We start from the raw sequence: 20706 nt of genomic DNA, 5'->3' as shown, positions 1-20706 counted from the left end.
CCAGAGCTGGGGAGGTTAATGGGGGTGACGTGACTGAGGTGCTTAAAAATAATAAAGGGAGTTGACAATGTGGCTTGAGGACAACACTTCCCTCTGGTGGCTCAAGTGGAAAATTCGAGCTAAAATAATAATTCGAGTAATAATAATCCTCATCATCATCACGTTTGGTTAAGCGCCTTTCACCTTCAAAACATCCTATAGAGTGTAGTGTTTGGAGATTGCCACATGAGGGAGTTTCAATAGAACACAGTCCAGCTTCTCAAGGTAGGGCTATGCCAGTGCTCCATCCCAGCCTCGTGAATTACCCGCTTAACAGGGTTTCGGCTGCATTTCCCTTGTTCCCGTGACCGGCGACCGAGAAATCACCGTGACCATTTCAGTGTCAGAATTCCATGACTGAAACCTAACACCAAAAGATGGGAAGCCAGGGGGGTGTCGAACGCTTCGCAGAAAAGGCGAAGGATTCAGATTAAGTAGGGATTATTACCCCCCGAAAAGCAATCCGCCAATCGACAAACGACCGGGTTCCTACTTACTGCTGGTTAAGCGGAGGTTAGGTAAAAATAAAATGCCAACCAAAGGTTTAAGGAACAGACAGACAGCAGAGTGTTCTAGGGATGAGTGAGCAAGTGTGGATGGTGAGGAAGCCACCCTGCTTGTCTCTCACTGTGTGATAGCAGAAACTGTGTCTATTAATTATAACTCGTAGCTCCCTGCCCGACGACCCTATCATGGAAGCCTCTTCCTTCCCATCTGCTGTTCCTTAATGTCCTCACAATATTCTCCAGGTTTCTGAGCAGCAATTAGCTCCATATAAATCAATGCTGTGGCTGCCCTCCCTGCCTGCACTTATTCACGAATTTCTGCCAAAAGCAGATCTTGCAAGATTACAGCAAAGGCTCATCCTCCTCTAGTCCCCACCCTCCCATCTTGGTGGTACAGCAGCTGTTGAGCTGCTTCTCAAGTGAGTCCCAGGACTCTGGCCTTAACCACCCATCTGCTTATCCTTTTCCAGCGGTTAATTACACTTCTGGGCTCTCCCTCAGACTCACCGAACCAGTGTGCAATCTAGGCGTCCGGTTCGACCGTCAGCTGTCCTTCCTCCCCCGCATCCGGTCCCTGACAAGGACCACCTTCTTCCACCTCCGCCCAATTGCCCACCTCCGACCGTACCTTATCCCAAATGCAGCCGAAACCCTTGTGCATGTGTTTGTTACCTCCTGCCTGGATAACTCCAATGCACTCCTCACCGGTCAGTCTCCCCAGCTCCACCATTCACATGATTGAGCTCATTCAAAACTCTGTCGCCCGCATACCGACCTGGACCAAACTCCGTCCCCACATCTCACCAGTTCTGGCCCAGGCTCCACTGGCTCCGAACGGATCGACTTCAGGATCCTCACTCGTGTTCAAATCCCTTCACTCCCTGGCACCTCTCTCCCTCTCCGACCTCCTCAATCCCCAATCCATCACCGGCGCCTCCGCTCGACTGGCACTGGCCTTCTGCTCATCCCTCGCACCCTCCGCCCCACCATCGGAGGTTGCACTTTCAGCCACTACACCCCAAAACTCTGGAACACTCACTCTCAATCCCTCCGCCTTGCCCCCTCTCTCCCCTCTTTCAAGTCCCACCTGAAAACTTTCCTCTTAGACTGTCCCTATGGCCATCTCCCCCCTCCCCCCTGGCTCGGAGTCAGGCTTCGCCACTGTTAAGCACTCTTGACGCGTAAACTCTGCTCCGCTTCATCTCATCCCTATTCTTTGCGTGCTCATCGCACATCATTCCCTCTCAGGTAGGTGGGAGCGAGCAGATCTGCAGAGAGCTGAAATATCACAGCAGGCTCTTTAACACTGCAATAAAGAGGAATTTCTGAACTCACAAAGAAATGAGGGCGACTGACATTAAATGAAGTGGAAAGCAGCGAGCTCATGTTAGCAGTCAAAATGAACCTCAGGTGGCTCATAAGTAATCGAGGAGCCATGTGTGTGTTTGTGTGTTTTTCTAAGTAAACTGTACCCTCCTCTGCCATTTCATAATGTATGTAAATGTGCTGCCTTCTGGGCCTATTGCTTTATTTGAGATTATTGTCCTTAATTTCTATTCAGTTTCATTCAGTTTAGATTTTTTCTCACGCTGTGGTAAGGTGCCGAAATGCACGTCTTCTCAGAGTTCTCCTCAGATTGCACTGTAACCTCTCCTACTTCTGTGAGGCACGTCGACAGAAACGCTCCAGGGCAGTACTGGGGGAGCACTGCATCCTTCAACAACAACAACAACAACTTGCACTTACATAGATAGCATCCTCCATGCAGGGTAGCGCCTCAGAGCGTACAGAAGTAGGAGAGGTTACAGTAAAACCTGAGGCGTTAAACCGACATCTCTCTGTCTGTGCCTGTCCAGGCGGGTGTTAAAGATGCTGCGGAGCTATTCGAAAAGAGAACAGAGTTGCTCTCTCCCAGTGTCCTAGCCAACAACCCTCCCAGATAACATTGTCCACATTCACTTCACGTCTGTTTGAGGAAACACTGCTGGGCTTGAATTGGCTGCCCCCTAGGATTGTAAATATTTGCTCATTAACTACCCTTGACAATAAAATCCAGTGAATGCTTTGAGACATTTTCCACGATGTGACAAGTGCAAGGACTATCATTCCAGAGTGAAGTCAAAGGCAACGTGTCTTTGCACAGGGGGTGGTGAGAACGAGGAACACACGGCCCCAGAAGGCAGTACAGGCAGTGTCAAATGAGGTGGTAAAAATATCTGGGAGGTCAGGGGAATGCGGGGAAAAAACCAGGACATGGGATTAAAAGATCTGCCGTGGTTTAATACACTGGTAGAGCAGGCACAAGGGGCTAAACAGCCTCCTCCTGAGCTGTAATAACTGCGGTTTGCTGAAGACTGAAACTCCCACCTGAAGATGGTCTAACCTGAGCTGCTCATTCACTCTGTGTTTCAGGTATACCCCAGAAGAGATTTGCCAGAAAGTCGGGGCCTTTCGGCAAATGCTGATGGAGAAGGAAGGTGTGCTGACCAGAGAGGATTCCCACGGACACAATGTGTAAGTACATCAATAGCCCCCAAGTCAACAGTACATGAGAATGTGATCTTCTCGTTTGGCCACAAATGGAGGTAAAATAACGGTCTTGTTGAACGGACCTTAGACGGACAAGAGTATCTCGGGAACCGCTACCGAGATATTGCTGTCCGTCTTAACGTCCATAGTTACCGGTGAACTCCACCTCCCGGTTCACCGGGTTTGAGCAGGGATTAAGGACTGTGCCTGCTTCTTCCTTGCTGGTAGCACCCGTCACCACAACTCTTTCCTCGCGTCGGTATTGTCCGGTGCTGATCCGTTACCAGTTAATTCAGTCACGGAGCAGCGTAGAGCTCCAGTGTGGGGTTAAAAAGAAACCTAGGATTCATCTACATTCAGGTGTTTGTTGATCAGTGTGGCTTTATTCCTTGGCAGGTTTATTGGTAAATTTGGAATCTTTTATGTATACAAATAGCAAATCAATTACAGTTTGTGAATCATCACGACTGGTCTGTTCTTTAAAGTTTTTTTTTCCTCCCCCGGCTCAGCTTCATGCTCCGTCACTGTCAGGCAGCTCTGGGATGCTACCCTGTATGAGGGGGCGCTGTATAAATGAGCATTGTTGTTGTTTCTACAGCTGGTGTATTGCTAGCCAGAAGTTCCACTATGCAATGCTCTAATCTTGATAAACAGAAAGCGAAGCAAAGGCTGCCTCCTCTGCCATGATCGAAAGCCCAGTCCGTCACCTTAAGGGACAGCCCAGGCTTATCCCAGACCAACTCAATTTTTCTTCGCTCTTCAATTTTCTGCTCCTTGAACTTTTTCATTATTAACGGAAACCTCGGCGGCTCAGAATATTCCTAAAGGATTATGTTCCAAAGCGAGAGAGAGAGAGAGAGAGAGAGAGAGGGTGGGGGGTGGTGGGGGGGATAAAAACCTGGCCTGGCAGTGCCACGATGATTTACGGCCATTGCATCAAAGCCAAGCCAAGGGCTCGCTTTTCCCTTTTCTCCAGTGACCTGATAGCTTCAGGCTTTACACAGACAGCTCACAAACATTGCAGCAGTTAGAGGATTTATTCTGATTTCTTTGCTTGAATATTACATACATTATATCGGCATTATATGGCCAATATTACGGTATTATTTATTCCCAATTCACCTCCCCCATTCTTTGACTGTATCGATCATTTTAGGTGTCCCCCCTACCTTATGATTGAGGTGGACACAAGTCACATCTGTCTCTCTGCCCGACATGAAAGGTACTAGATAAATGTCAATTGTATTATAATAATCCTTGCATTTGATATAGCGCTTTATCATTTCTTCGAGATTGTATTTTATCTCACATTCATCGTGTGGACTTTCCTCCCCTGTGAAGAGTACCTGAGGGCGGTTTTGGTGGAGATGCTTGAAGTTCTGAGGGGCTTAGTATATCTGGGTCATCATCAGGATAACAAAGGCATTGAGACGTGCAAGAGAAATTGTTTAGCAGAGGAGTCATGGAATTTCTCCTGCAAATTAGCATCTGCTCCCCACCCCCCAAAACAGGTCAAGGCAGCAGAAATGCCTATGTGTATTATGTGTATTATTAAGATTTATGCTCAAACGCTTATAATTATAATCCTTGAATCTGATGTAGCGCCTTATCACATCTTCAAGATGTCTCAAAGCGCTTCACAGAGTATACCGTAAAGTAGATTGACTGTATATTTTGTGGGTGAAACGCGGCAGCCAATTGCGCACTGTAGTGTCCCACATATAGTCGTGGATTGAGTGATCAAATAAGTATCATTATCTTTTTTTGAAAGGAAATGTTATCCATTCACTATATTAGACCTCGTCGTCCACTATTTTCCAGCCGTGCGGAGTTTCATTGTGAAGCTGAGTGAATTGTTGGTTCATATCGCCATCGTGTGGCAGTCTGTGTAATCTTCCACCGAAAATTCTCATCCCTTCATACCCACTACCACAGTCTGACTGGAACGGCTGGATGGGGGGGGGGGGGTGGCGTGGCAGGGAGCTGAGGAGAGGTACCCAAAAGCACGGTCGGAAAGAAAGGTCTTGAGACGTGGCTTTACAGGTGGGGAGGGAGAGACGAGAGGCGGAGAGAGTCTGGGACGGAGTCCCTGAGAGCGCAGGCATTTACTATGAGTAATATTCAGAGTAAATCTCCATTTAAACAGTTCTTTTCAATGGTGAGTGCGTGGGTACGGAATATAGTGCGGTGCCTGACATCAACATAGAGCATTCCCTGCACTTACTGGGCTTTACAGTCCATCACCACCAATTCACTGCTGCTCTCCGTGGTGCTGAAATGGAGCGTTTGGGCTTTCACTCATTGGAGTATTGATTTCCTGCAGTTAACCAGCCGGTAAACAACAACAACTTGCTTTTATACAGCGCCCCTCACTCAGGGTATTGTCCCAGAGCACTTAACTGCAGGATCAGCGGCTCTTGGCATGTCCTGCCGACGTGAAAGGTGTTTTTTAAATGCAATTTGTTGTCGTCATCGTTGTTTGAAACCACTAGCAGACCTTGCTGTGATCCAGCACCTTTCACACAGGACGAGCATGGTGAATCTTTTCCCAAAGATAACGGGGAGCTAGATTGTAGTTGTCCTTGCGTGAAGAACATGAACTGCCTCTGTTACCCCCCACCCCCCTCCCCCTCTCCCACCATTTTGAAGAGCGTGCTGATACATACATATGTGGAGTCCTGTAACTCAGTGGATAGAGCACTCGCTTTGCAAGTGAGACACCTGGGTTCAATTCCAGGCAGAGGGCGAAACCCTGGGCAAATTTCCTTACTCCACACAGAGCCTAATAATAATCCCTCCAAAAACCAAAACAATAATAAATTGGTCATTTTCAATCCAAGACTGTTTGTGGGACATTGCTATGCGCAATTGGCTGCCGCGTTTCGCCCACAAATATACAGTTAATTCACTTTACAGTATATTCTGTGAAGCGCTTTGAGACGTCGAGAAGACATGAAAAGCGCTATATCAAATGTGAGGATTATTGTTATTATTATATGCTGCCGGATACAGCCGTCAGATCCTGAGTGCTGTGCATCTGGTAATCCAGAATCCAGCCTTTGCAAGCAGCCCACCTTGGCTATGCCTCACACACTCCACACCCTCCCCCCCCCCCACACACACACCCCCCCCCCACCCCCCCACCCCACACACACACACAGCAGTCAGAAACCTATTGTTTAAAAGGATGCCTGTGTATCACCGACATAGTTAGTTTGATATTGTTGCATCTTTAAACTGTCTGCCTGTATCTTGATGCTGGGCTCTGTAAGGCTGTGAACAGCAGGGTACCAACCATCAATGGAAGATGGCTAGACAATGTGGAGTTGAATGGAGGTGGAGAAGAGTAGTGGGCGAGAGAGGGAGACAGAGAGAGAGAAAGCTTCTAGAAATCTCTTCGCATCAAAAGCCAACAGAATAAATCCTCCCTCACAATCCCCGGGTGATGCTTGCTCTGTTGAATCCGGTGTGAAATGCATGTGTGTGGTGTGTGGTGTGAGTGTAGCAAGGCAGCAGCACGGCTACAAAGCGCTGTGTAAACGTGTGTGTGTGTGTGTGGGTGGGTAGGTGCGCTGTGCGCTTCTGCACAATTACCAGCATGTCATACACCATGACAACCAGACTGTGAGCGAGAGCAGGGATTTACAGTGCAGCTGGCAGCCTTTCGCTCTCACTGCATCTTTCCCCTGCTTGTGTGAGTCTCCCGGTGCCAGCTGTGCACAAGCACTATCGCCATGTCCTCGCACACGATGCCTGGAATAGGAAGCAGTGAACAGCATCTCCCCGAGAGGCTACAAACCGCGCCAGAGACAGAGAGCCAGGCCGGGGAGGCGGCCAGTGGCAGTGCTCCCACAGGCAGGTCAGTGCTGGCTTAACTCACACCAACCCACCAGCCCCCACCCCCCAACCCTCCCCCCCACCGGCACTGAGATATCTACAGCAGCCCCAGCTTTCTCCCTTGAGAAATCCATTGATTTCTCACCCCCACCCCCATCCTCACCCACCTCCATCTGTCTCTTCCCTGCAAGTAATATCTGTTGCAGATCAGCAGCGTTGAATGCTCGGGTAGGGTTTTGTGTGCGTCTATCTGTCTCGGAATGTGCTGAGCAGTAAAATGGAGGCTGTTCATCGTCTCTCACCAACCAAGCAGGGTGTTGTGAAGCTGCAAAATCACTGCTCTGCTCGGGTCTCGCTCCAGGTTGTGAGGCTGTGCTTTTTTATTATTATTATTAAACAGGCCAATTGCGACCGTTGTTAAAATAAATATTCTAAAATTTAATTATTATTATTGATTAATATTAATATTAATAACGATTGTAATCCTTACACTTGATGCAGCGCCTCATCACGTGACATCTCCATGACGCCTCAAAGCGCTTCACAGGATACACTGCAAAGTGAATTGACTGTCGCAGATTGATTGTGTAGTCATTATTATTTAATAATTGATATTAATTATTGTTGATGATATTAGCTGTTATTACTTATTATGATTATTATTAATAATAAAATGTAATGCATAAGAACATAAGAAATGCTAGACGGAAAAAGACTGAGGTCCATCTAGTTCGTCTTCCACCTTCCTGGCGGGCGCTTGCACATATGTCCCGAATACCTATGTACTATATTTCCTAAAAGAAAGCTATCTGATCTGCGTTTGAAGGAATCAACACTTCCTGCTTCAGCCATCTTCCTTGGGAGCCTATTCCATAGGTTCACTATTCACTCACTGAAATAGTGTTTACGTAGATTCGTTCTGTATTTACCCGTCTTCAATTGTAGGCCGTGACCTCTGGTTTTACTAGTCTGACGTACTTTATGTTGTTGTTGTTGATACAAAGGCTTGGCCTGAGCACATAGGGCTCAGCAATGCCAACAACAGACCTGTGCCAGGCACCCTCACCTTTGGGCAACGTTCTGATATTTGGGAAACGTTCCGGCCTGGGATAGAGCGGAATGAAATGGGATGGGATGGGTTGGATGCTCACTCTGCCACTCTACGCTGACGTACCAGTGTGGTGCTGGGGGGAGGCGGAGGGGGAGCTACAATATCAGATGGTGTCACCTCTGCCCTCCACCCCTCCTGATCCCAACCCCCAGCTCGGGTCCAAATCCATGACTGTCCAGCACCTTGGACGTCCTCACGAAGTGAAAAGCACTGTGTAAATGTGATTGTTATTGTTGATTGAACACTGTGTTATGCGTAGGTGGGGTCTGGCAGCTTTCTTCTGGCTGTTCTTGAGCTCGGGCTCTTTCTATTTAAGGTCACAAGGAGCCCATAAGAGTCTAGTACTGGCTGTCCAGAGTACAGTGCTGCAGTGCACCGCTGGCTGGATTGTGATCAGTGCCTGTCGTCCAGAGTGCAGTCCACTGAGTGCAATCTACGCTCACAGGGTCTCTGTCTTCCGCATTTTAATGTGCATTCCGCCCCCTCCCCCCCCCCCCCCCCCCCCCCCCCCCCCACCCACTCTCATTCCTCTCCCTGCAATCCTTGTTCTTCTCCATCCTTCCTTCAACCCACAGTGTTCCTGAGACCCAGCAGATGGCAGATGTTAATGGGAACGAGAACGAATACCTGGGATGGGGAGAAAGCAGGGCAGGTGGGCTGTGTTTCTCACACTGACTGCTGCAGCACAGAGGCTGGCACCAGTCAGAGGGATGACGGGGGAGGAACACACTGTGTCTGGCTCCCTGGGTCAAATCTGAGCCGGTTCTGCCTTGCCACTCCGGATTTCTGCCCTCTCTTCTCCCTCACTCGTGCCAATGTGATATCAGCATGGCTAAAATGTAAAGATAAAGCGCCAGTCTAATCACATGTAACCACATGTCACTGAGAGAGAAAAAGGGATAGAGAGATAGACAGAGGGAAAGGAAAAGAAACAAAACAATAAAGAGCCTTTCACATAGGACGTGTCTGAGAGCATCTCACAGGGACAGCGTGGAGCACTCAACAAGGTGGGAACAAGCAGGCGAGGGTAGGAGGAGGGTGACCCTAAACACTGCGCAGCAGGTTGGATCCCAAAAAATGCTTTGAGGACAGGGAGAAAAGGATGTAGGGCGGAGGGATTTGGGGCAGGGAAGAGAACAGAAGATAGAGAGAAAGAAAAAAAAGAAATGGTATTTTTATCGTGCACTTAGGGATTGCAACTGCGCGGTAATTACCGTCAAGCCAGTGACTGGTGTAGGGACTTGGGGCGAGAATTTTAATTGTGATTCCTGTTTAGTATTGAGCTCAGCTGTCACCGGGATGAGTTAGCTGCCTGCAGTCTTCTGCGGTGGGAATACAGGCTTGAATCCTAGCACTGGACTGTCACATCAGAGGGTCAAATTGAACGTCAGACCCACACACGGAATGATTTTATTCAATAAAGTCCTGCTGTTGCTTCACCAGCCGTGCACTGCAGGCTCCTGATGTGATTGACAGCTTGGAAGGGGGCCCAGCTCTGCTCGCTCCAGTGATGTCCTTCAAATGACATCAGACTCAACACGAGAGCGCCCGGCACTGATACACTCACTGACACTGCCGTCATCTGAGGCTTCAATGAGGAACGTTTCGTGTCAGGGGGTGGACCATCGTCAGATGTGCCGTCCTCTGGACGGGCCCTTGAACCCAGGTCAGGTCAGCCTGTTCACAGGTGGACTTTAAAGAACTCAGGGCGCTATTCGAAAAGCAAACCGTGTTTCTCTCTCCCGGTGTCCTGGCTGACAGTCCCCCAAATAAAATTGGTCAGGTTTCGTCCGTATCCTTTCCACCAAAAAAAAATCATCAAGCTCCTTGCTGCACTGTCGAACACTGGGTTGCTATCAAAAGTTTCCAGGGCATTTCAAGGCCCATCTCAACACCCTCCTCTTCGACCGCGCCTTCGGTCACCCTCCTACTTCTACCTTCCCCGCCCTCCACCCCTACTGATCCCAACCCCCAGCTCGGGTCCAAATCCTTGACTGTCCAGCGCCTTGGGACTTCCTCCCGACGTGAAAGGCGCAGTGTAAATGTAAGTTGTTACTATTATTATTATTTCTAGATACACTTTGGATAAATAGTTGAGGAAAAAGAGCTCCAGTGGGGGAGCGAGCACCAGCACAGACACAAGGGGCCAAATGGCCCTACCTCTGTGCTCTAACCCCATGATTTTACATACATGTCCCAAAGCCATAGCATTAAACATCAGGCATATAGTTTTGTATAAACGTTGGCTGGAGGCTGTGCCGTGTAAGTAGTCAAGATGGGATTGGGTTGTGTTCCAGTGATATCAGACTTGGGTCATCTGCGTAGAACGTACGTTGGTCAATGTGAAAGGGGCAACAGGGAAAACACAGGGAATCGTGTTTAATGTTGGTGGCTCCAGTGGGGGAGCCGGCCAGCAGCAGCATGGACTGGGCGGATGAATGGCCTCCCTCTGCGCTGTAATTTCTATGGTTCGATCTGTCTTGCTTCATTAAGTATCATCTCCCCACGTAGCGCTCAGTCTCTAGAATGGGCTCCCTCAGAGACAGCTGTGCTCCTGGCCTTTAAAAGCAGCTGGTGAATGAATATGAGCAGCAGGCCCTGGGTGTAGGTGGGTCACCCTGTACTGAAGCCCGTTACAGGCAGGCTGAACGGCTGCTGTTTCTGTTGCCGGTCGGTGACTTGATGGGTACCTCTCGCTGTTTTGCGGAGTCTCAGTGATCTACACGTTCCCCGCCGCCCCCCTCCCCGATCACCGAGGTAACGAAGGAACTGACTCATTCTCTCCGGGTGATTCATTACAGCCGGGCAATCAGCAGGGGCTGGTAGTTTATAGCTGCTCCGTGTGTGTGCGTGCGTGCGTGCGTGCGGCCACATGGTGCACGGACCTGAATGGAGTGGGCAGTGTGTGTGCCCTGGCCTTTGTGCCCAGGTTATTTAACAGCCTTTATTGCCAGGCTTGTAGCTCTGCTGCAAGGTATCAATGTCAGTGAGTAAGTGCCCGGCGCCATTCAGCAACCAATCTATATTAGTCCATCCTCGTTTCCAAGACTCCTGCGGTCTCGGTTCCTCCCCACTGGTCAGCTCCTCTCTTTCCTGTGATGTTCTTTCTTTGCGTTCAGTAGTCCACCTTAACATGCAACACTTTGCTTTCCAAAGATCCTGTGACACTGGTAGAGAAGAGACGGGAGTTTTTCCACAAGATCTTCGGCTTATCTAATCTCATCCCTCCACAACAACCCGCCCTACCGTCCCCCCATCACAGCATTGAGCTGCTTTTTAAATGAGTCCCAACGTCCTGGCCTCAACCACCCTTCCTGGCAACCCGGTTCCAGTCGTTAATTCTCCTCTGGGTAAAGAAATACATCCCGTGTGTGTCCTGAAGTTGCCCTTCGTGACTCTACACCAGTTTCCTCTTGTCTCCGTGTCTCGGTCCGTCCTAAACTTTGTTCTGGGTTCACGTTTCAACCCCATTTGAAATGTTAGACCAACTGGGAGTCCTGGCCAACAATTCTCCCACGTTTATCTACATTCAATTCACAACTGCGTGTGTGGCTTTGCTGCTACAAATGCCTTTACAAAAGCGCAACGAGACTCTACCCCGCGTGAAGGACGCTACATAAGTGCAAGTTATTGTTTTTATTGTGCACACGCACAGTGAATCACTTTGAGACATTTACACTTCATAAGATTACTACAAAGATGCAATATCTTTGTCTTCGATTCTAACTGTTATTAATGGTTTCGTATCCGGATTCACATTTTATTTGTTAACGTTTGTGTCTTTCTCCACTCCCCTCGCCTCTCTCTCTCTGTCTCTCTCTCTGTCTCTCTCTCCCTCTCTCCCTGCCTCACTTAAGTCTGAAGAGGAAATCGAGCAGTTCTGCCTCTCCTCCGCCCAGAAAGAAAAAGAAGAAAAAATCCGGACACTACAAAAGCCGGTAAGTGTCTCGTGGCAACGAACACATTCACGAACATCTTCTCTCAGAGGGTCGGTCTGGGCGTGGGATGGTTTGCCGTATGTGTGGGGGGGTTTGGAAGAAGGGGATTTGCTGGATGAGCAATCGATTGGGTGGGTGTGGGCGTTTAAAAAGAAATCAGATGCGGAGGAAGGGGATTAGAGGGGATGGGAAAAGAGCAGTAAATGGGGATTGAGATGGACGGTTTCATAGAGGAGTCATAGGTTGACATCCATCTTGAAATCCACCGTGGATGTCGGCTCTCTGAAAGAGCTCTCCGTTCAGTCCCCTGCCCTTCCCCCTCCTCTCCCACCCCCCTCCCACCCCACACCCACCCTTTTAGATTTTTCTGTTCAGAGATTTCTCCAGGTCTCTTTTAGAAGCCATTGCAGACGCTTATCATTCTTTCCACGTCATAATAACCTTCTCCCAACCTCTCCCTTTTATTTTTATTTTTTTGGGGGGTTAACGAGGTAATGATCTCAAATTCACATCGTCCGGTTAACAGCTTGTTCCCTTTCGCGTATTGTACATATTATAATCGTTTGTAGGAACTCAGACATTACTTTTGTTTTCTTTTTAATAATTGTTGCTCATCCTTTTCACCGCATCCACACATTGTTAATCGCAAGCAAAAAGAGGAAGCCAGGCTGCGAGAGAAGGTAAGAATAACCAGGTTCAGAGACAGGATGCAGTGTGTAACAGAAACAGCTGTGTGTCTCAGTTAAAGACAGGTTATGTCATTCCTTCCCCCCCCACCACCACAAACCCCCCCCCCGTATGTTGCGATGCTTACAAATCAGATCAGAAAAACATTGTAACTCACAGAGGGTGGTGAGAGTGTGGAGGAGGCTGTTTGGGCAGAATCCACTGTGGTGTTTCAAATATATTTTTTGTGGGTGTTGGACACAGACACAGAAATCCATCACCGTGCTTAACAGCATCCAGAGCAGACTCAGAGCTGCTCGTGGGTACAGTAACCTTCGCGTTTGCTTCAGCGCCTTTCACGCCGGAAGGACATCCCCAAGCGCTTCACGGGATTTACTGTGGGTGGACCTGGGCAGCCAATTTGAGAAATGTCACCCGGGTCTGGACTGGAGCGCGCACTTTCTCATCCCGCTTCCCCTAAGTCTGCAGAGTATCGAGCACAGGTTGGCCAGAGCCAAGGTTCGTTGTTTAAAGTACACGGCTAGACAACCCAGTGAAGCGCCACACCCTGGGAAGAAAGTAGTACAACATTCGTCCTTCCGTGAGTTCCACCATCACAATCAGAAAAAAACAATCCCTTCAGATCACATTTGCTTCCGGACATATTTTCCACCAACAAGTTGGCATTGATCCCGGGGTTACAGTGTCATGCTCAGTATTCAACACAAGATTCAGGGGAAAGGGGGTAAAGGACAATTTCAGGACAGACAACAACAGCAAGGTATTTGGACAGATATTTGTTCGGTCAGGGTTTCAGGGGATACGGGGCAAAGGCGGGTAATTGGAGTGGAGGCACAGATCAGCCGTGATCTTAGGGAATGGCGAAACAGGCTCGCGGGGCTGAATGGCCTCCTCCTGTTTCTATGTTTCTAACAACAAATTGTATTTATTTAGCGTCTTTCATGTTGGGATACCAATCTTCCCTCTGTTGACCGGGAAAAGAGTTAATGTGTTTTTTTAAGCAGTTTTTGCTGAAGCCTCAATTTTAACTCCTGTACAGCATCTGATTTGTTTTTTTTAAACATTTACCAATTTAAAGCATTTCCCCCATTCCCCACTCCCACCCCCAACCCCCACCCCCCACCACACCACCCCCCACAGCCTATAGCGCCTTCACTCAGTGAATGATTGCGTTTTGTTTGTTCTATTGTCTTGTAGTTGTGACAGTTCGTCGCCGTCCCGAAAAGAGAGGAGAAAGAAGAGTGGGAAGAAGCACAAGAGAGACAGGTGGAGTGATTGTTTCAGGCTGTCTGTCTGACATCCCATCGCTCTCCGACAGGGACCTCCTGGAGTGGAGAAAGGATTGGGCCCACCTTCACCTTCACACACCACATACACACACACCACACACCCACCCACACACCACACACCTTCCCACACACACACATACACCACACACACTCCCACACACACACACACACACACACACACCCTCCCACATACACACACACCACACACCACACACACCCTCCCACACACACACACCCTCCCACACACACACATACACACACACTGTCACTCCCTCAGGGACGTGGCAGAAAGGACATTGCTTTAGATTCACTCTCATCGAGCAGTTCGTAAGCAGATTGAATGTCTGTATGGTCTGAGGGTTGGTTGTTAATAGCTTCACTCAGGACATTCAACCACAACAACTTGCATTTATACTGCGCCCTTCACTCGGAGCGCTTGAATTCCTACATTCCTAAAATAAGAAGGTTACCCATTATCCTGTGAGAAGAGCTAATCTCCTCTTTCCCGACACACCAGCCCGGACTGCGTGACAGTCTGTGAGGTGATGTTGTTAATGGCACCATCTGGATTGATGCAAAGCCTCTCTACGGTAACCTCTCATTGCTATACCCAAATCACGTGGCTTCTGAGGCAACAAATTCCACCTCGTCTTAGCCCATGAGACCAATTAATGATTGGGAAATTCTTCATTTCACCCTTAATTTGGAAGACAAGACAAGATGGTGAGTTCACAGCTGAAGATAATTGGTTTTCTCTCTGGTAAATGCTGACACGAAAGGAAATGGTCGAGGGACTGTCTGTGAATTGTAGGCCCTGACACGTGGCGTAGGGAGACTGCAGGCAGGTACTGAGTCACAGCTCATTGTCGCAAACCAAGCCTTTCACAGCTCCAAATGACCTGGAGTTTAGTAACTGTGACATGCCACCGCTTGTAGCTTTCCATCGGAAAAGCTCCTCACTTGGGGAACTGTGTGGGAATCAAGTAAGACACAGTCTGACTCGCCTCTTGTTGTTGTGCAGGTCTGATTCCGGCTCCAGGAAAAAGCGGAGGCACAGGTAGGTAATGTGTTGGAGAAAGATAGCAATTCGCTGAGCCTTGCCATAATCACAAGTCCAGTCACTCACCTCTCATGGGCTCTCAGGTACCCTGAGACAGGAGGACACGAGGTTGGGGTGGGGGTGGGGGTGAAGGGCAAGTTTACATGGAGGGTAATCAGCCATCGTTTATTTTGGGGTCCAATACACCCGGAAACCCATCACCGTGCTTAAAGAGTATCCAAACCAGACTTGAGAATTCCTCACAACCGGCTCGATTAATTAGAAAACTAATTCACAGCGTGGTTTGATTTGAAGATTCCACGATCGAAAGTCCTTACGGGTCAACACTTCGCACGCGACGTACCGGGAAAGCCTCCACCTGGGGCAAGGTTTACTTTATGTAACAGTTACGTAACGACACCCTCGGCATCGAAGGAGGTCTCCTGTTAGTTGTGAAAAGAAATTTACAGAAAGCCCGCTTCCAAATCAAAGCTGCGTTTAAGAACTTGGTAAACTCTGGACGTTCTGCAAAGCCACTACGTCAATAGAACAACAACAACTCGCATTTATATAGCGACCTTCACGCAGGGTAGCGTCCCGGAGTGCCTAGAATAAGGTAGACTAGAGAGAGTAAATCTGTCCCCAGGTAGCATCTCTCCCCACTGATGCTTTCATTCCTTCTGAACTCAGTTTGGTTTGGACATTCTTAAGCATGGCGGTGGGTTTCCCCATGCATCAGACACCTGGCTGAACCCCCCCACACCCCCACAAAATTCCTTCTGAATGTTGTCCTCTGTTTGTAGATCTACTACACCTAAAACCAGACGCAGAGAGAAGAAAAAACAAAGGAAAAGGTAACGTTTAAATTGTTAATAACGGGATGGGGGAGATGAGGTAGAAGCCATATGGACTGTAAACACTGACACAGACTAACTGGGCTGGATTGAATCTCTGTTGTAGCTTTCTAGTGTAATTCTGTGTTTTGGGAGTAATTTAACTACCACCAGCTTCCACTTAAAACCGCAGCTGCAATCCCACGCTGTCTGTGACCCCAACAGTAACATTTTTAGAATGGAGCGAGGGAGGAAAAGGGAGGGAATCACAACCATTGAGGAGACAATTTCACTGCGCTCGGAGCTCAGTCTCACACCAGTATATCTGCGTGGCCAGCCCTGCACACGGCTGGAGAACAGACCAGAGTTCATCTGAATTCAGAGTTGAATTCAGTACAAACGGAGGGGACTGAAAGACCAGCATCTGTCATCACCTCCCGTCACTGAGACCAGCCTACGTTGTACTTGGGCAACGATGCTATTCTGGAACGTCCTGTCCCGCAGCGTGCCGTGCCTCACTCGTGCCTCTTTCCGATCGACAGGTCGCGCAGTGAATCTCCGGCACGCAAGTTCCACCGAGGCCGAAGCTGCGGCCGATCTCGCAGTCTCTCGGTGTCTTCTGTCGCCAGCACCTACAAGTCTCTCAGCAGGTCAGTCTCTCCAGCTGAGGAGCGCAACAGAATTTGGTGACGCGAGGACTTATATTTATAACAACAATAATAATTATCCTCGCATTTGATACAGCGCCTTATCAGGTCGAGTGTTGAGTGTGTGTGAGTGTTGAGTGTGTGTGTTGAGTGTGTGTGTGAGTGTTGAGTGTGTCTGAGTGTGTCTGAGTGTTGAGTGTGTCTGAGTGTTGAGTGTGTCTGAGTGTGTGTGAGTGTTGAGTGTGTGTGAGTGTTGAGTGTATGTTGAGGGAGGAAGGAGGGCGTGAGTGAGTGTTGTACACAACGACCCTGTGTAAAACCAGTCGCTTGCCTTGCCTCGTCTCTCCAGCTGCCGCAGCCCGCCTTCAGAGCGCAGGGCCGCCCACGGCAGGAGCAAGCGGCACGGTGCCGTCTCCCGGCAAAACCCCAAGAAGGACGCCAACGGACGCAAGCCCTGCTGCCCCCGCTCCAGCGCCAGTGCCAGCCAGTCGCCCCCGCCAGCCACCCGCGGCAGATCAGAGACCCTCAGGCAGAACGGATACAAGGCGCCCGCGTGGAACGGCAGACACGGGAGTCCGAGACACGGACGTCCCCCGGACAAATCACAGGATGTATGTAGTCTCTTTCCTCTTAACTCTGTGTCGCTCTCCTTCTCTCTGTGTGTGTCTCTCTCTCTCGCTCTTTCTTTCTCTCGCTCTGTGTTCTGGGAGTTTTGAAAGCCAGTCTCGGAGTCTTGTGTGTGCTCGCCATTCTCCACCATTGTTTTTTCTCTTTCCCCATTACCCCCACACACCCACCCCCCCATCTGAACAGCAGCCGTCACTTGTAGCAGTATAGCACTCGCCTGTTGTAACCCCAAATTCCTACCAGCTGATCGATGGGGTGGGTGGTAGGAGGTGGGGGGGTAGGAGAGGGATTGGGGTGAGCAAGAACATACAACATGGCCCTATAGGTGGAATCAATTGGGATGTTTAAAAAGGATTACCAGGAATTGGGATTGAAAGATCTACCCCCTGGTTGCATTCAATTGTGGAACAGGCTGGATGGGCTGAATGGCTTTCCCCCTGTTCCTTCTTAGGTAATTTTTCAATGACTACCAAAGTTGTGTGACCCCCATTCCTCCCTATTCCTGGGATGAATTTATTTCTCTGGCTAAGCTGACGATTTGGCGTTGCAACAGCTCGCTTGCTCTCTCGCGAAGAGGTTGCGCTTTTCCTCGCGTCCCCTCTGGGTCTCGGGCGCAAGCTCCTCCGCGAGAGTGGGTGGGGGGGGGTGCGAAACGGTAAGAGGCAAAGGAGATTTCCGTGCGGGGGAGGGGGGGCATCGCTCTGGGTCTGAGCCGTTTCCCCCCACTCCTCCCCCCCACTCACCCACCCCACCCCCTCCATCTCAGTGCAGAGGAGACGTGGGCCCACGGTGCTTAGTAATGTCTCATCAATTCATGTCTCGTCAAACAAAATACAAGAGAAACCAGCTCAAGGCACATTAATAGTGACTAAAGGGAGCCTCCAAGCATCAGAGGCCCCACATTCCATCCACCCTCACTCTCCAAAACCCACAGTTTGAACGTTTTTGTGAACGGTCTTACTTTGGAAGACAGTTGGTTCTCCGCAGACCTTAAACAGTAATCGGCTTCCAAACGTTGCGACCGAATTTAAGACTCTTTTTTTTGTTCTAAAACGCACAATTCCGCGTGATGTTCACTTTTTCGAGGCGAAACGGGCTCGCAGGCTGAGACTAGATGGAATTTAGGGCCCCTGACCTCAAAGGGAAAGGCATCGACAGCCACTTTTTTATTGGTTTTCTGACTCATTGCCTCCACTGTTTGGATACAGTAAGGACGGCAGTGGGTGCATAACCCTGCATCAAACGCATCGCACATCCGGGACACTGAGGCAGATGCATTTTCTTACCAGCCGCACAGCAGATAACACTTTATTTGGCAGAACCGTAAAGTGGATTCTAATCTGGTCAAGGAGCGAGGCGTGAATGGATCTCAGAAGTGCCAGCAGATACTTTTAAGATTCTGTTGAACTTTCTTACTATTCTCAAGTTCAACCTTGATTTGGAATTTCGCCTACAAATATACACAGTCACCTCGCTTTCCCGAATACTTTGTGAAACGCTCTGCGACATTTCCCCGTGCTGAGGCTCTGTATCAAATGCCAGAACTGCAGAAAATAGACTGCGTAGAGGAAGTTTACATCATTCTGTGCGATCTTAGATTTTTAGACAATGGTCTTAAGGTTAAGACTGTGGACCTTTTGGGACCTCTTTTCCCTATATTTATTTTGGGTGTTAATTACAGTGAGCGTAACAAGACTTATGCCTCAACAGTATAACAGCAGAAAATTCTGGCATTCCCAGCAGAAAGACAGTGATTGTCACTACAGTTATTTTGCCTATGGTCAGTATGCCATCAGAGCCAGCGTCCGGCGCCACCCACCACAGAGAGTAGATATCACCATCCCTTTGTGCCGCACCTCTGCATGTCTGGTGTGTCAATAGCCACAAACTTTACAGATCCACTTTTATGTGTGTGTGCGTCTAGCAGTTACACAACGCAGTTTACTTTTGCTTAGCGCCTTTCACATCAGGAGGACATCTAAAAGCGCTCCAATTCTGTGTCTGAGCAGGAGACTTAGACCCTTTAGCATGCTCAATCTCCACAGGGACAGATCTGCTCAACTATCCCAGCCAAAGTGTGTGTATGTGTGTGTGTATGTAGGAAGGTGGGGGGGAGGGGGTTAAAGTACAAGGGGCAAATTGGGAACCGTAACACAGGCATTAAATTGAACATAAAGAGACACGAATACCTTTCTTTTTCACCAAATGCAGTGTTATCTGAAATGCATCTTTTCATTAATCCCCCCCCTCCCCCCACTCCCCATCCATGGCAGGTAAGGCGACAGTCATCAGTTGTTGTGAATCAGTTGCTTTGAATCCATGAGACCAGTTGAGCTCAGCCCAGAGTCAGGACTGAGAACTTTTGCCGATGTGCCACAGTCTGCCCGCTTTGACTCGTGGTGGCACACAAGGTGTCTTAAGAGAAGAGAAACCAGCCTGTGGAGCTTATTCACAGATGTCTTTAAGTGCGAGTGTTGTAGCGTAAGCCGCGAGATGTCTATTGGAGCAGTGCGTAGTGTGTGTACGGTTTGTCACTTAGCGTACACCAAGCCTCACCACACGTCCAACCCTGGAACCTGGGCGTAGATTGTTGAACGAGGTCACAAGATCGGTTCGGGTGAAGGTGGCCTTTGGGCCCATTTGATCTCACTCCTCCAGAACCCCCGCCCTACCTACTGTCCTCTCCTTCCAGCATCTCACTAACCTCCTCTTTCCCCCCCACGCCATCTTTTTTTCGGTCAGCCGGGTGCCTGACACACACACGCAGAGACAGTGCATAAGAGTAGCCAAAAAAACAGACTGAGAGTTCCACATACGCAGTACGCCACCTACACATGGAAATTTCCCTGTGTCTGGAATGACATGTGCTCTCTCTCTCTCTCTCTCTCTGTCTCTCCGCTTAGAGGGACACACCCTGCTTTACCGAATTCCAGAGAGTGTTAGGTGCAGGTTGGCGAGATCCAAGGTGGGTGGGAGTGGGGGGAGGGAGGGGGGTGTCCCAGAGTGTGCGTTGAAGATGATTAGCTGTTAGCGAGACAACACCGAATTCTTGTAACTTAACATTTTTTTGCTGGTTTTCAGTAGTTTTGAGTTTGATGCTAAATGTTATTGGCCCTTTGGCTTGAGTGCTGTGGCAGAGTTTTGACCTGCCTTGACATCAGAGAAGTCACCTGAGCACTAGCGTCCATCCCTTTTGCCTTCTTGTTACCAGTTAGGGGGCAAAAAAATACAGACCACCAAACCACAGGCTGATTACATCCCAACAGTTGATTGTCAGGGTCATTTTGTTCTGTGACTCAAGTGGAAATTCATAGACTGGGGGAGAAAGGTGCATAAGATAGGCAACGCAGTACTTTGGATGGACAACTCTAGGAGTCGGGGCAAATGTAACCAAAGCTCCCTCCCTCTCGCCCCCACCATACCGTCCTGCTCCACTATCTCTCAGTCTTGTAGCGATAAATGCTCCCAAAGTGAACCAAAGTATGGGCAACGAACCCGACAACCCACACGAATACCGTTAGCACTGAAGGGAAGCGAGCGGTCCTCACGCATGTTGTAGTCTGGCTTCTATTAATAATAATAATAATCCTTGCATTTGATACAGCGCCTTATCACGTCACTGAG

At 49.1% G+C, this 20706-nt stretch overlaps 1 protein-coding gene across 1 annotated transcript in view; it reads left to right on the top strand.

Annotated features, from left to right (window-relative positions):
* LOC103180695 (serine/arginine repetitive matrix protein 3) overlaps positions 1 to 20227 on the top strand; it is a 107158-nt gene extending 86931 nt beyond the window's left edge. The window contains exons 3-11 of the mRNA XM_042338568.1: positions 2958 to 3059; positions 11880 to 11960; positions 12611 to 12640; positions 13845 to 13913; positions 14958 to 14993; positions 15779 to 15829; positions 16351 to 16458; positions 16805 to 17113; positions 20164 to 20227. Coding sequence (XP_042194502.1) covers positions 2958 to 3059; positions 11880 to 11960; positions 12611 to 12640; positions 13845 to 13913; positions 14958 to 14993; positions 15779 to 15829; positions 16351 to 16458; positions 16805 to 17113; positions 20164 to 20227 — 850 coding nt within the window. The remainder of the gene's footprint in view (positions 1 to 2957; positions 3060 to 11879; positions 11961 to 12610; positions 12641 to 13844; positions 13914 to 14957; positions 14994 to 15778; positions 15830 to 16350; positions 16459 to 16804; positions 17114 to 20163) is intronic.
* Positions 20228 to 20706: the final 479 nt, after the last annotated feature.

This window comes from Callorhinchus milii, unplaced genomic scaffold (assembly GCF_018977255.1).
Source record: "Callorhinchus milii isolate IMCB2004 unplaced genomic scaffold, IMCB_Cmil_1.0 Scaffold10, whole genome shotgun sequence".
NCBI classification, from domain to species: domain Eukaryota; kingdom Metazoa; phylum Chordata; class Chondrichthyes; order Chimaeriformes; family Callorhinchidae; genus Callorhinchus; species Callorhinchus milii.
The sequence above is the reverse complement of the archived record's forward strand: the minus strand, read 5'-3'. Positions and strand labels throughout refer to the sequence as shown.